This window comes from Anticarsia gemmatalis, chromosome 12 (genome assembly GCF_050436995.1).
Source record: "Anticarsia gemmatalis isolate Benzon Research Colony breed Stoneville strain chromosome 12, ilAntGemm2 primary, whole genome shotgun sequence".
NCBI classification, from domain to species: domain Eukaryota; kingdom Metazoa; phylum Arthropoda; class Insecta; order Lepidoptera; family Erebidae; genus Anticarsia; species Anticarsia gemmatalis.
In genome coordinates, this window is record NC_134756.1 from 8,556,333 (window position 1) to 8,572,853 (window position 16,521).

The 16,521-nt window shown below is 33.6% G+C and overlaps 1 protein-coding gene across 1 annotated transcript; it reads left to right on the plus strand.

The window, feature by feature from the left end:
- The first annotated feature begins 862 nt into the window (after positions 1 to 862).
- Positions 863 to 5,099, plus strand: LOC142977060 (G-protein coupled receptor moody-like). The gene is made up of 4 exons (XM_076120749.1): positions 863 to 994; positions 1,421 to 3,003; positions 3,252 to 3,490; positions 3,674 to 5,099. The coding sequence occupies exons 2-4, from the start codon at positions 2,818 to 2,820 to the stop codon at positions 4,437 to 4,439; spliced, it is 1,191 nt and encodes a 396-aa protein (XP_075976864.1). The 5' UTR covers positions 863 to 994; positions 1,421 to 2,817; the 3' UTR covers positions 4,440 to 5,099.
- The last annotated feature ends 11,422 nt before the right edge of the window (positions 5,100 to 16,521 follow it).

Consider the following 16,521-nt stretch of genomic DNA (forward strand, 5'->3'; position numbering starts at 1 on the left):
TGGTTATATTATTTCAATATGGATCATAACCAAAGCGCAGTTATGGGTGTATCTCCGTATAAATCTGATGCAGATCTCGCAGCAGTAGAATTATTTAAGAACTATCCAGAATGGCTGCTGATCTTGGCCACAACTTGCGTATGGAGCTTCATGGTCATCGGTATACCAGGGAATTTCGTCACTATTGTAGCTCTTGCGTGCTGCAAAAAAGTAAGTTCAATTTCTGATTTAGTTATTTCTGCTACGCGATTATTCGTGGTGTTAGCTACAACCACCATGAATCTCATCATATATAGCAGTTTTGCATACATAACCACGGCATCCTAACTAATGCCCTCGCGAAGCAAAACTGAAGTGTGATAGTTGATCAGACTTTCCTAGACCCGTGAGTTTAGCACTCTTTACTATTTTAGTTGTAAATTATTATTCTTGATATTATGAGTACGTTTAGTTATCTGCTCAAAGAAAAATATTATAGTCTTGTTCACAAAATAATATTTATTGTATAAAAGTAATTGCTTTAAAAAATATGTGTTCTATAATATTATTTATTCAATTATTAAAAGTTAGTTATATGTTTGAAACCATTTTAAGCACTATATAAATAAATAATATTCTAAACATACCTAATAGTTTATTTCATTCAATGTGAACTTTAAAATACTAGGTATCAGATCGTGGTCTTAAAGCCAGTAAGATCTATCTAAACAATAATCTTTCTCAAGACTAATACTATCACACGTGTGTAATTTCAGTTCCGCAACGCCACTGCAATTTTTATAATAAATTTGCACATCAGTAACCTACTGACGTGCTGTTTCATACTTCCAATGTCAGCGATCACTTACTCTTCAAGACATTGGATACTCGGCAAGGCTATGTGCAGTTTTTACCCGTTCATTAAATACGCCTTGAACTGCAGCTCTCATCTCAGTGTTGTTGCTATCACTGTTAATAGATATATCATGGTCTGCCATCCTATGAAGTATGCCAGGTTAGTATAGATCCAAACTAATGTTATAAATATGTATATCTGTTTGCCTGTTACGGTTTCGCGGAAAAATCATTGAACTGATTTCGTAAAATGAAGCTTGAAAATATAGTTGAATTATCGAGATAAAGTATTCCATACTTATTTCATATGGTACTTCAATTGTTCTCTGGTTCTACTGGTGTATCATAATCCTTATAACTTGCATATTTTATATTATTAACGTAAAAGTTAAACGTGATCAGTAGCCACAGGTAAATGCTGTGATTTTATTTCCATTTAGCGTGAATCAAATACGTAGAACCAATTTGTACTTCATACATTCATCACCTGGGAGGTGGGCTTTTATGTTTATGGTTTGGAAATTCCCAGGAAGATATAGTTTTCCGAGCAGTCCGGCTGTTTTATGCCAAACTTATTTATTTGCAGAATCTACACGAGACGGAATATAATAATAAGCGTGATCAGCACGTGGGTACTGGCTTTCGCTTTATTCCTACCATCCTACTTCGAGATATTCGGTCGATTCGACTTGGAGCCGAAGACTGCAGGCTGCACCTTGGTACGGGACACAAACATCATCAACCCAAGAGAACTCTTCATTTCTCTCGCATTCGTTGGGCCAGTATTATTTATCTCTGTATTGTATGGTCGTATATGGTGGGTGGCAAGAAAGGCAACCAAAAAGTGCAGACAAAACCAAACCACTAGACCTACGAGTAACACTGGACCAGCCCGAGCAACTAAAAGTCAGACTGCTTCAACTTTTTTGGAGCTCCCATCAGCAACAGTTTCTCCGGTAACTTCGGTGTATGATATGAAGGACGATGAAATTGATCCAGAAAAGTCTACTGCTTCATCGCTCGGTAGAAACAGTCCCCAAAGGTTCTCCAGACATGTTTTTAAAGTGAAAGATAACAAAAGATCGTATCTACCTACTAAAAAAGACAAGAAACTCGCTACAATGATTGTTGCTATATTAGTATCTTTTGCGCTGTGTCACCTCCCAATCATGATGACAAAGTTGTTGTACACGGATTATACACAGAACCCCATAGCTAGTGTGTTTGCAAGTCTTTTTGATGATTCGTCAGACTTTCTCAGCCCTATCATTTATGTAATAATTTCAAATGAGTATAGGCAAGCGTACTTATATCTGTTCAAGACTACGAAATACATGATGAGGACGACATTTTCTTTTTGAAATATTCCATTAATAGGCTTAGTTATACTTGTTATTCATTTAAATAATTTACTTGTTAATATCCCATATCAATTTTAAGTAAATACTCATAACGTTAACACCTATTTTTGTACCGATGATGCATTTGAGGATATTTGTTATAGCCTTAAAATTAGCTTTAGATATTGTACACTACTTATATTTGCGAAGCAAAACATACTAGTCATCAGGCTTCAGTGCTTAAAAACAACTGTTTATGTCTGAAACGTTTAGTTTGGAGAAGAATTTTACAGAAATTTACCCATTAGCAGTCATAATACGTATTTCAACAAAGTTATCTGTCTCTAACCGCAGTCAACTTGACGCATTAGGGAAAACAGAATAATAGCAATAAACACTCAGTATTATACGGTTTCACGTAACGAATCAAACTCGTTCATAATTAAAATTATAGTCATAGGACACACACGGATTTTAATATTGTGACAAAAATGTAGAAACCGAGCTAATTTATAAAGAAGTGTAAACTAGAATAGCTAAATTGTGACGGTTGCGCCGGTTAAAGTTAGACAGAACAAAGTGATTTACAGAAGTAATTCTGTATCTAATTACTGTTTTAAAAGTGAAAGTGAGATCTAAAAAAATGTTTACAATGGCTTATAACGAGACTACGGTATACGCAACTGATGAAGAGCTAGCAGCCGAAGTATTGTTCAAAGGCTACCCAGATTCACTCCTCGAGTTCGCCTTCGCTGCTAGTCTGATCTTTATGCTTATTGGAATCCCAGGCAATCTAATTACCATCATTGCCCTCGCCTGTTGCAAAAAGGTTGGTTTGTTTATATTTAGTTTTCCTACTATTTTGATTGCATGCTAATTAATTTGCGTGTAGCAGGATAATTTTGATAATATACAAACACATTAATTGTTTCAAATCTATTTCTAGTCATAAAAGATAAGTAAAATAAGGAAATATATCCGTACAAATTCAACTTTTAGAGTTATTGTTAAGTTTATATAAGTCTGATTTTATCAGTCTTTTTTAAGTATTCATAAAACGTATTTTACTATTTTCAGTTCCGTAATGCCACGGCACTATTTGTGATAAACCTGCACATTTGCAACCTGACGTTCTGCTCCATCGTTCTTCCGATGACGGCTACCACTTACTTGACGAGCCACTGGGTATTCGGCAAGACGATGTGTAGTGTGTACCCGTTGTTGAAGTACGCGTTGAATGGGACCGCACACTTCACTGTCGTTGCCATCACCGTTAATAGATATATCATGGTCTGCCACCCGCTGATGTATGCCAGGTTAGTTCATATTCTATCTTTACTTAATATACAATGAGATACTAAAGTAAATTTTAAGCTAGCCTTGTATAAAAGACTTCTTGATTAATAATTTGATTGTATAATTTGATTGTATTCTCTATACTATCTTGTCTATTTATCTCATGTTTGCAAAATACTAATACTGTTTCTATATTGTTTCAGAATTTACAAAAAACACGTTTTAATTCTATCCTTAATTAGTACGTGGGCAGTGGCATTTTTATTATTCATGCCATCTTACTTCGAAGTATGGGGTCGATTCGACCTGGAGCCTAAAGGAGGAAGATGCACCATGCTGCCAGACAAAAATGATATCTGTCCAAAGAAATTCTTCCTCTGCCTTGCATTTGTTGGTCCGTACTTGATTATTTCTGTATGTTACGGTCGTATTTGGTGGACAGTGAGAAAGGCAGCAAAGAAACGAACTGCCTGTATTGCCAGGGGTGTTCCACCTCCTACGTTAAGTAACAGTGGATCAGATACATCAGTTGCTGACACCAGTCGCGCTTGTAACGAACTCTCGGTGTACGAGAGCAGTACCGACGATGATGCAAATAAACAAAACAGCCCAGTAGTTCTAACCCCTGGTGGAAGGAGTATTGTACAGTTCTTCACGCCTACATTTCGAAAGCCAAAAGACCAAAATAAACCGAAACTACCGACAAGAAAGGACAAGAAACTGGCCACAATGATTCTTGCTATATTAGTTTCGTTTGCTCTATGCCATGTCCCAATTATGTTGCTAAGATCGTTGTATGGAGAATATAAATCTGATCCAGTAGCTTATCTTATAGCACACTTGTTTGACGATTCGGCGGCCTTTATCAGCCCTATTATTTATGTGATAATGTCAAGTGAATACCGACAGGCATATATCAGTTTGTTTATGAACTTAAAATCCAATACATGTAATGCATTCAAAGTGTGAGATGCAGTCTCAACTGTACTGTGAATGTATTAAGCCGCCTCTATGTGCCTAACGACAAAGTTTTGTCAACACATTTTTTGGAATACCTTTTTGCTAATGGAGATAGCAATTAGCCATACAATATTCTTTATCCCGCGAAGCGAAAAATTATGCATTAAGTAAAAGGAACCGAAATGGCCTACCGTTACTGTCTTTTTGGTGTAGTCGGAATAAATGTGTTGAAAAATGTTTATCTTCTGATTACAAATGATTCTGTGTTTTGGGAGAAACGCCTTTGAAGTTGTTAAGAATCTGCGTAAACACAAACATTATAAAATGATGTATCTTGCTTGCTGCCGATTGCAAGGGAATGTCTTTTTTGATCTCACGAATCGCTACTATTGAAAAACAAATAACAGCAATAAATGTGTACAATTGTAATTATCAAAAACTTAAATAAGATTATTTAATTGTCTTTCTTATTGATTGTTCAATGTATAAAATACTTTACAAAAGGCTACTTTGTGAAGTTTGTAAATATTTATTTTTAAAACTCCAGCATAAAGGAGACCGCGCAAAAATATCAAACATATTATTATACTGTAAATAAAGACTGTAAATTAATTAAGATTATATTTAAGTAAATGTTAATATCGAATAATAAAGTTGCAAAGCACACATGTTAAAATGTTACAACAAAATGTCTTTATAATTTTTCCCTTTTCTTGTTGGTTGTTAAGACGGCGGCCACAATGCAGAAAGGCTGCGGAAAGTGCCAGTTCAGTTCGTTAGTTGTTCATTAGTGTTCTAGAGAGACAATGGACGATGTAATGTTCATTTGCCAGCCACTACCCGCACCGCCACTTTGCTCTCAATTCACCACTTGCCTTTTAATGACTCGTCCAGTTTTACTGCAGAAAATTGTGTACAATATACCTTTGATAATACGAATTGCGCCGCAGAGAATACATGAGTAATTTATTATTTGTGTAAGACGTGCTTAATATAAATAGGTGACGATATATGATGCTGCATAGGGAATAAATTATTCATTATTGTAAAACGCCTTGATTTAACCGCTAGTTTACAAAAGGCAATGATTAAATACAAATTTTATATTGTAATTTAGGTAGCGATGAATGTTTCAGAACGTCGTTTTTTTTGCTAAACCTACATCTATCAATAATTGAGCTTAAAGTAAATCAACTTCAAGAAGTACTCTATACAAAAATTTGGAGAGACATAATTGCCTACATACACGTATAATATCCTAACTTTACCTAAGCAACTACCGAGCAAAATTCACAAACTAAGCACAGGTTAATGCGTATAAATATCACTTATACAGTTTAATTAGTGGGCGAAGTTTCCCGACGAGTAGCGAGTAACTACCCCTCATGTGAGGCCGTATTTCAGCCACATTGGTCCCCCGTGGGCTCTGCGAGCAATCCTGTAGCGGCCGATGTGCGATCATTGTCCAAACATACACACTATAAACGAACTATTGAGCTCTACGGGAATTTTCGTTGAATGCTATTGAGAATGAAATATATTGTGGATGTTGACCGTTAAGACAATTGATGACTTTATTTCTAAGTAAAAGAAACTGTTTTAGATAACATTTTATAGCAAATTTACTCTATTTCCAGGATATAAAAATTTAAAAAGATCGGTAATTGATTTAAGGCATGTAATAGTAATAAGAATTGCCAAAGTAAAATAACTCGAAAATTACACAACAGCTTGAAAAATATTGCGTCTATTAGTTATTCCTAGGGCTTTTCGAAGGAATACCAGCTAGAAACTGGCCGTTTTGTATCACAATTCATAAAATACATTTATTGTGTAATATAGTCACTATTGTGCAACCAGCGTACGTTATTATATGCTTATCAGAAAGCTTAAATGGTCATTGTTTTATAGTTTTGACGTATGTTCCTATACCACATCGGGAAACCCATGGAATACTGGGGTAAGTTCAATTATAATTCACTTGATGTGTCATGAAGCGGAGCGAATTATTTTCCTTTCAGCCCTTTTAATACCTGTTTTCCTATTTGAATTTAATGACTTCTTTTCGTATTTACCGTGACATATAGATATAAGATATGCTACCAGTATTTAACAATTAAACGAAGTAAAATACAACAATTGAATATATTGCGACCTAAAACGTTGTAATTTAGAAAAGTAATTTACCTCATTTAATATCACGCCTGTTACAAGTGAAGTAGTCAGAAGTGTATGCAATATATCCACGTTTCGCCAATATGAAGTTTCGCTCAATAATTTAATATACTGATACCGATCATCCATAAAATGACACCTTGTGATACAATGGTAAAACTTGCAATTTTACTCTAGAACCATAAACATTTCTCTATTTAACCTATTTATCCTACTAATACCAAATATAAATAATAAAGATAAGCTTTAAGTTGTCAAAAAATTGCGCATCCGCTATGGATACACTAATGATACAACATGAATTGTAACATCGTATGTACACAGTTATGCAATCAATTTTTGAATGACTTCAAATAAATATTCACTCCAAATATTGAATGACTTGTCTCCGACCGAGCACCGACATAATTTCGAGATCCTCTCTCACTTGTTCACCGATGTGCTTCAAGGGAACAGTAGTGTACAGTTCACTTGTCAATTAAACACACTCAATTAACTTGGAGAATATTAACTTGATACATCCTCGATATATCCTTTTCATACAGTACCCTTACTATACTCCTAGGTGTGGAGGCAGATATATTTATTGTGAAATAAATATATCGAACTTATGACATCATTATCAAACGGAAACACAACCAACGCCACGCATTGGAAAACCTCATAATAGAAATTCCATGCCTTAAGTTAATTAAAGCTGTCCTTGATAATTCCTAGGTCCCCAAACCGCAATAGGTTAGCGTGGTAGACTCGAGGTCTAAGCTTTCCCTCGTCATAACCTGCATTTGGCCAGCGTGATGTACACTTCCTCATTCTAAAACTGTCTGAGGGAGACCCTTGCCCAGCAATGCGACAGAAATAGTTTTTTTATTGTTAATTATTTGATACATCCAACTTCTTTTGCACAATAAATATCCGTTAGTAATATAATCAAGATATTTGTCGAAATTTCTAATTGTCTTGTTTATATGAAAAATATTTATGAATATGACTTCAAGACTTCAAGGACTTCTATGCGTTTATCTATTCTGCTTATTTGTGCCTACTTCCTTCTATTGTTGAATACTCATTGTGCTATATATCTATGTTATTATTTGCAGTGCAGTGAGACGTTGATGAGTACTGGAAAGTATATAATAGTCCTTCATTATGTCATAGTTTTGAAAAGTAAATCTTGGGAATGTGGTACTTTGCACTTAGGTCATTATAGTTCTGGTAAACGTCGATCGGAAACTTCGCACAAACTTAGAATAAAAATACTCCATCGGTCTTTATGTCAAACATACTGGTTATCACCTCAAAGCTAATATATTGAGATCTCGTCAATTCAACAATTCTGCCCAACAACACGACAACACGCTACACAACATTCATTAAATACTTACTGACTTAAAATAAGTCTTGCCTCACAGGTGACTGAACAAGTGACGAACATAATTCTTACACCTAAATTAAATTTTAAAACAAATATCCTCGTAAAATATAGGTATTTTTGAGAGTCGTTTAATTCACAGAATATATGAGGAATTCCGATACAATTTGTTAGGTATATGACTAAAAGATCGTACGATGCAAAGGTTGTCACTCATGGACTATGCACTCAACCTCATATAGCATGTATATTTTTAGCTGAATCACATTTAGGTATTCAACTTGTTCGTAATAATACCTTAATCTAAACAACGCTTAGTCTGGGCTCTCTATTCAAAATTTTATCAACGAATCGAAATGGGCAGATAGAAATGAATTATCCAAATCAATGAAGCTCAGAAAAATATGATTGAGTTTTATTCTAAGGAGCGTGCTATCAAACGTAAACCATCAGTCGCAAAGTACGACCACACTAAAAAACAGCAACTATCAGTGAGTCATACGAATATTTCTTTCCTGTGGGAATTGAACCCGCAATATCCGACGTGAAAGCAACTAAAAACTGCACCACACGCGCGATAACAATAAAACCCGAATTCTGTAGTTCCCTTGTTCGTGAATTCTAAACTATTCCCCTACTCCCTACTGAAACAGATTTACATACGGCGGAGATTAAAATGTGTCGATCCATTTAATATGGAATGAATTTCCAACGACAATGACGAATGGTCATCGCTACAATATTCAATTCCGACCGCAAATATTTAGTTTCAATTTTGCTATCGAAATAATGGCACGTGAGGGGTGAACGCTGTGGATTCTGTCATGTAGATTTATGAACGTCTAGGTACACTAGATTTTTAGATCATAAAATTGCATATAAAAGTTAGCACTCGTAACTTTTGACATGATTGGAAAGGAATGGAAGTAGCCGTTGTCCAGCATGGAGTAATATAAGTTAAGCAAAAATCTTGGTGACTTACTGCAATCTGTCTTTACGATCTATACTTACTTACTTTGCCTCGTAATATCTCTCGCGATCATGCTGATAATTCCGCACCCAAGTTATGAAATGAAGTTTGATAGGTTATATCATCATCATAATCATTCACAAGCCAATTATACTAACTGTTGAGTACATAGGTCTGTTTTTGTTCATGTCGCGCTCTTCGATCCTAGTTGGCCTATAACGCTTCATAAAGGAAGGTAGCGTCTGTGTAAGAAAATTGTTACATTCATTCCGATTTTTAGTAGACCGTATTTCCAGAGATCATGCATTCGTTGAGTTGATTGAGTTCAAAGAAATATGCAAAACCTATTTAACTTTATTATATGAATAAATACCTATATATTATATTCATTGACTTTATAAATAAAACAATAGTTTTACCTAGAATGTATTGTCATTGCATACAATTACAGCCTCATCTTATATAATTACTCTATGTTCTTTTTCTATGAATTCCTTATTTATTCCGTAGAATATAAAACAATTAATTATTCTTGTAATTTTTAACCGTAAGTGTATTTTAATATACATACATGTATAATAGTATATAGAATAAAAGATATTTTCCTTATTTAATAAACACATACAATACCAAATTATAAGAATCATTCAGCTTCGATACAAGGAAACTTAGTTAAGACCGTCTTTGTATGGTATGTAAAAAATAATTGCTACCTAAATAATGAAGAAATAAAAACCATTCTTGATTTACTGCTGTGGTATGACTTCTAGAATGTGAGACAAATGCAAACGCAAACACACCCACAACATTATTTGAACCAAAAAAATATTAATACAATGTTACCACATGTTTTTTCATTATTCTTACTTTGTACCTAAACGTCAATTGGCAAGACCTCGACACGTAATTTAGTTTAAAACCAACACGCAGATGGCAGCACTTTCTTTGTGCTTATCACGGCCATCAGGAGCAGACAGAATTAATTAATTACTGCAGCACATAGCCCTGAAGCCCAGAATAAGATAAAATTGTGTTGCCACGTGTGAAACTAGACGCGTCGGTTTAAATATTTGGAGAGATAAAAGGAATATAAGAAACGAAAATTAAAATTTTACCCATCAGCAAATTAAACTTAGTCCTTTTTGTAAAATATGTTTACCTATATAAGTAAAACTAATCTAAAAATTATTTAAAAAAGAATCCAATATAAGGCAAAAATATACCTATTGTTGTAAAGATTTCGCTTAATTTGTACTCTAATTAACGTTCACCATTAAGTACTTATATTGGTTTGAATGAATTAGCGTCCATGTATACCTACATAATCATATATTCCTGCATTTAAACAAGCACTATAGAAATACAAATGTAAGTAATAACATAATAAAATACAACTCCGGTCTTTATTGCATGCGGATGATAAACATTCCTTATATACAGAGCAGAATAAACAAATAAATAAGAAGAGCATCAGGATGAATATACAGAGAAACTCTTAAGACGTAGCGCAGTGTTTATCTCGGTTAAAATCTTACAAATATTATAAATACGACAGTTTGTTTGATGGATGTATGAGTGTTTGTTACTCTTTCACGAAAAAACTGCTTTTGATGAACCACATAAATTATTTGCCATAGGGTTGCAGAGACCAAAAAACGCCACGCCTTATAACCTGGATTTACACAAAGGAAACTTATTACCGTGGAAAATCTTTCCAAACAGAAGTTGTCGGACGAATTTATTAATTAGTTTTTTTTAATGCATGTAGGAACTTATAGCAACCATTAGTTTTAAAATATTATTTTTTAACTTCGCGAAATGCATTATAAAACATTATATTCCCGAATATAACAAGTAGCAGCAAAAAATAATTGCTACATTATTTAACTTTGTTTATCTAAAAATCCAAGCACTATACAAGATTACTAAATTATTTCAACACGAATTTACACTTAAAAATGCGTTTTGTAAGATTTTTAGACGACATTCTCTGTCAAAAAGAGCATCTGAATCCAGTTATTTTCAAATTATGAGAGGACGATATTAAAAATGTAGATTTAAGCCGTGGATGTGGCCCGGCCACGTCACTGAATGTTAAATAGGTGGATGGCGGCGAACCGCACTCGATGTAACAGTCCCTTTGCCGCTTCACAAACTATTTTCGGGCTAAGAAACACGCGGCTTGACTTAAGACAATTATATTAACTTAGAAATAATTTGATGATATATTTTTGATTGACGTCTCAAAGAGTCTTCATGCCAAAGTCCGATATATGGTCCGTTCTCAAGATTGGATGGATGAATAAACTGGTAATAGATCTTTTGACAATATCTTGGTAAAAAGCTAGCTTATAAATAAAGATAACGAGCTTGTACACAATTTTGTAATAACACTATATTAGAGAAAAGAAAATTAAAGCATCATATACAATATCAATTTAAGCAACATTTCTTCGATACTCGTGGGCAACACATATCGTTTCTTTCGCGTCACAGTAAATATTTATGTTACACTTTCAAGGTGGGTAATATCCATTCAGCGTATTTTCCACGTGCGAACTTACTTACCCCGCCTCAAACACTTCCCGTACACATACTGATACACTACTTTTACACCGCTGTTTTCAAAGCCACGGTTTTACAACACATCCGAAAGGGATTTGCCGAAAGCTTCAACAAAAACTATTTACATTCAAAACTAAACTTTACACTTACAGCTTAGAACCGAAAATCGCATGTGTTTATATTACTTAGCCGTGTTGAACTCGAGTCAAACAGTGCATAAGCATATTTTTATGTTTATTTCAGGGCTGGATTGCGCCTGCAGTGAATTTAAATAGCGCAGTTTGTGAAATATGCAAGTGATATCACGTTCGTATAGTTTTATTTACACCCGGCCGTTGAATATGAATTTCCGATTTTAAAGTAGTAAATAACAATGTTCTTTTGCCGAAGAAGCGCAGATATGAAACGAGGATAATTTATAGCGAAGGGAAATTGCAGATTTTCTGAATTCCTTTAACCGAGAAACGGGTCATTTTAAATCCCCTTTTTCGTTTTATTGTGAAACTAGTTCTATCTTGAAAATCAAACAACTTATTTATTTTCTCTAGTCTAGTCCCACTGCTGAGCAAAGGTCTCTTCCTTGGATTAGACCCCTCCGTCGTGTGTTGCCTCTAGCTATCCATATAGGGACGCGTCCAACTAACTATTAAAATTAAAGTAAATTAGATACACACAAATAAATAAGCACAATTTTATACTAACCTAATTTGAACAGTCAATAAATACATTAATGAACTGTGTAAGGGCATCAGATAAAATCACAGGTTAATTCATTTTAATACTCTCGATTAACTAAACTTGTTATCAATTGTAATTAAAATTCATTCAATGAAAGTTATCAGAGCTAAATGTTTATTTTACACATTCATTCCAGAAAATTATTTAAATAATCGAATGATTAATTACGATTCACACTACACATTAAGCGTACAACTACTATTCCTATTGAAAAGCAATTAATTAATTATTTAAATGAATGATACGCACACATTGTGATAGATAAAAAACGAACTAAAACAACTACTATTAAGCCTTTTATTGCACAACAATGGTATGTTTTAAATTAAAAAAACAAAGCATGCTACGTTCAGTTAGGCCTGCGTAGCATACTCCGTAGCACACGGCGTAGCACGGTTCTGTAGCACACTGCGTAGCGCCACCGTCAACTACTTCACGTAGCTTGCTTGCTGAGCATGAGCATTACAGAAATACCTACATTATAAATAAGAAAAAGATATCTTTACTAAACTTAATATCAAATCTCAATATCAAAATTATTTTTTCGATACGACTGGACTTCATTTTTATTGAAAAGAAAATATGGGTAGGTTTCTTTCTATTACATGTTTACATTTTATAACGAAATATGTAAGGCTTTTTCTAAGAATATAAAATATTTGCCTCAAGCAGTAAGGAGGGTGACCTTGTACCCAAAGATATGGGTCCCTCGATACTTGGACTGTCACTACAAATATTTAAACGAATCTTGTTTTAGTTTATCAAGGTCAAACAGGCCATACGTTTCATAGAAATTCCTGAAACTTGAAGGGAACCTAATGTTTAATGAATGATAATTTTTAAAAAAGAAGTATATTTTTCTTAAAATGAATACAATATTTAGTTGTACAGATAAGTTTAGCTTACCATAATAAGAAATCAAGGTATATTGTCATCTGCAAAGACTTTTTTTGGGGTTAAATTCAATCTGATAGCAAAGGTTGTTAAAAAAAATTATCTTTATGAAGTGAAACAACACTTATTATCTTGAAACACACGATCATTCTTACACTTGTTGTAAGCAAAATTATATTAATATTATACGGAATACTATTCTCTATCCAAACTATTTATTATCACAATATTATCGCTCGTTGAAAATATAACATTTTCTCGTTATAAGAGTCGCAGAGTGTCATCTATTAAAATCCCCTGAAACTGCTTCATCCCCCTCGTAACCACCACCCCTCAACAGATGTCGCTTATCGATTCAAATTCAAGCTATCGTTTGTTTCACATCCAAGGTATAAATACTCGCAGAATTTATTCCATCTTCACTAGTTTGTAAGGCCATTATATCGAAAAAAAAAATGTAAATAGAAAATTAATTATTGCTAGATGAATACCTAAAATTGAAATTTTTGAAAATAACAGTGTTAGGCACTGTTATTGATAATACCTTATACAGTAGAGATTTTTATCTCAGACTGTAGACGAAGATTCGTTCATACAAATCTTCACGCGTACTGTTTCCTCAGGAAACTGTGCGTCAGTGAAAATTGTATGAACGTCTTGATATCTTCGTCTGTTATATACTTTCTGCCAAAATATGAACCTATTTGGTTATAAGAAGTAAAGCAACGTTATTTAGAATCAGTTGTTTTATTCTAAATCAAAACTTAATTGATAAAGTGTCAGCTGGAAATGTGATATTATAAGCCCTACAATCTTTTTTATAATGTAAGAAAAAAATGCCTTATAAATCATTACAGTTGTAACTCTGCTCTGCCATGATATTAGATACATTAATACAATAATATTATTTGTAAATACTGTTCAGTGTCCAATCAGAAAATAAATAAAGTATTTGGAAAATCGATTTAAAATAAAATCATGGTGCTAGTCCCTGCTTTGGCCCATCGCCATCTTGCCGTGTTCCATAAAGCATTCTTCGTTCCATCGTGGAAGGCTATTTCTCTCGGAATGCTCTCACGACGCCCGCACAAATCTCCCTGCTCTACGGTTCAACAGTGCTGTTACGTATTTGAGAATCTTTCAAGACATTGGTTCCGTTTTGTACATTTCATTCGCATTTTTGTTTAAGATTTTGTTTAGAACAATGCTGTAAACATGGCAGTATTTCACCGATGTTCCTTTTAAAAAACAAGCCTGTGTGGTTGTTGTTTTGAATACTATAATATATTTATACGAATCTAGATGCGCCTCAATTCAGTGATCACTTATTTATTTTTGCGAAAGCGCTTGAAATGCTAAAACGATATATTTAAGTATCGGAAGGAAGAAATCTGAGTTTGCTTAAATTTTAATCATACTAGTACCTTTTTTTTTTTAGAAGAAAATCTTCGCTAAAGTTACTCTACTCTCTAGGAATTGAGAATCCAATCATGCCGGATTCTTACTGACTAACACCATCATCAGCTCTCTTCAGAGAAATTCTGGCATCACAATCTGCTATCCAAAATTAATCATACTTGTATGTATGTCAACTAAAATTTCAAAAAGAGATTCTTCGAGCTTAAAAAATACACATAAAACCAATGTGATATTCAATTTACTTAATAAACAATACCATTACTCGAATTCTCAAAGTAAACAAACTGCTGCACTTTGTGAATAAAAGATACACAAAGAACTAAAAGGGTTTTATTGAATAAAGCATCTCATTCGGTGCAAGGAAACACTTGGAAAATACTACCTGCGATTGCAATTTTCCGCACTGACCCGAAAGTAAATCGAAAAGGCGAGCTATGCATTCTAATTGCTTACAGAAGGAACAAAACGAACTCTCTGCCTTTACCTTACGTTTTTTTTACTTCCATGAACAAATAATTTAAGTACAAAAACGTGAATTCTTTTGTTATTTAAACACGATTGTTGTTTGCCTCTTCCTTTGAGGAAGGAAACATTTTATGTGTCTTTGGTCTTCTTTAAATTTGTGTTTTATGTAGCACTGTTGCTCATTTTATTCGTTTAAAACTTTATTTAGTAATTACAAACTCTATTTCTTAGGAAAACAAAGATAAAATGTAAATCCTTGAATATCTGTTTTGGTTCAAAGTTCACAAAGAACGACTAAGCATTGATGATCCAAATATTATATGTCCTTAGTCTTAAAAGCCTGATGACTGCGCACGCGACTCGAAAGTTCTCATTAAGTTTACATTGTTCGAAAAGTCTTAATCCCTGTGAAAAAGAAATTGTTCGTAATTATGTAGAGTTAATACAAGGATTAAATCTATCCACCATTGATTATATTAGAGTGTTATCTTCTAGGCCACGTAACAACTTGTAACAGCTGCAAAACTTTAATGAATACTAGAAAACAGATTCCCGTTAGTTTGCTACAAACTAAGTTATCAGTTGCCAGCCCTAAGTTTCTAGTTTCGATCGAAATCAATTTGGAAAGTGCACGAAGTTTTTAGAGTAACTCTTATCGGGAGTTTTAGCGAGTTTCTGAAGAGACGCTCCAACATAATCTAGTTTGTCATCTTGTATACGTACACACGGAAAAATTGATCCATCGATAACGTTATTTCGTAGAAGAATACGTGAACATTATATTTCTTTTAGTTATAGATACATTATCTATTCTCCAAGCTAAATAAATGTGAATTGATATGATACATATAATTATTATCTCTTTCGAGAAAATACAGATACATTTCTAGGAATTCCAGATGATTTTAATGATTATCAACAATAAAAACAACAGGAAACATAATTATTGACCTAATTTTGTCTAAATTATCATATAATAAGGAAATTTCAATGCCGGTACGCGATCCAATACTAATATAACTGTACAAGCGTACAGTGATTCATTTCGTTGTTTGTCGCAAAATTATGTCACGGTCATCACTATCAGTCTTTATTCCAATTATTATAAATATATTTCTTGTATTACAATAGTATTTATTTTAGAAATAATTCTAAATACTAACTTCCTCAAGCTTATTCTAGGTATTAAAATATAAAAATGTAGGTACATACAAGGCTGCGACGTCACTTAGATTTTTCTAACAATATTCTGTGAATAATATTGATGTTTGACTTAATATATAGATTAACATCTTAACAGATTATCTCAGTAAACCAAAATTAATCGTCGAAAGACACCTAACTATTTGTTTCAGAGTTATAATTTGAGGGATACTTACAGCTTATGTTCAAGTAAGTAAAACATGGTGTGATGACGAGAAGCATTTTTATCGGGTAATGGACAGAATTAACACATAAGAATGTATATCAAATAAAAATATACATTCTTCACA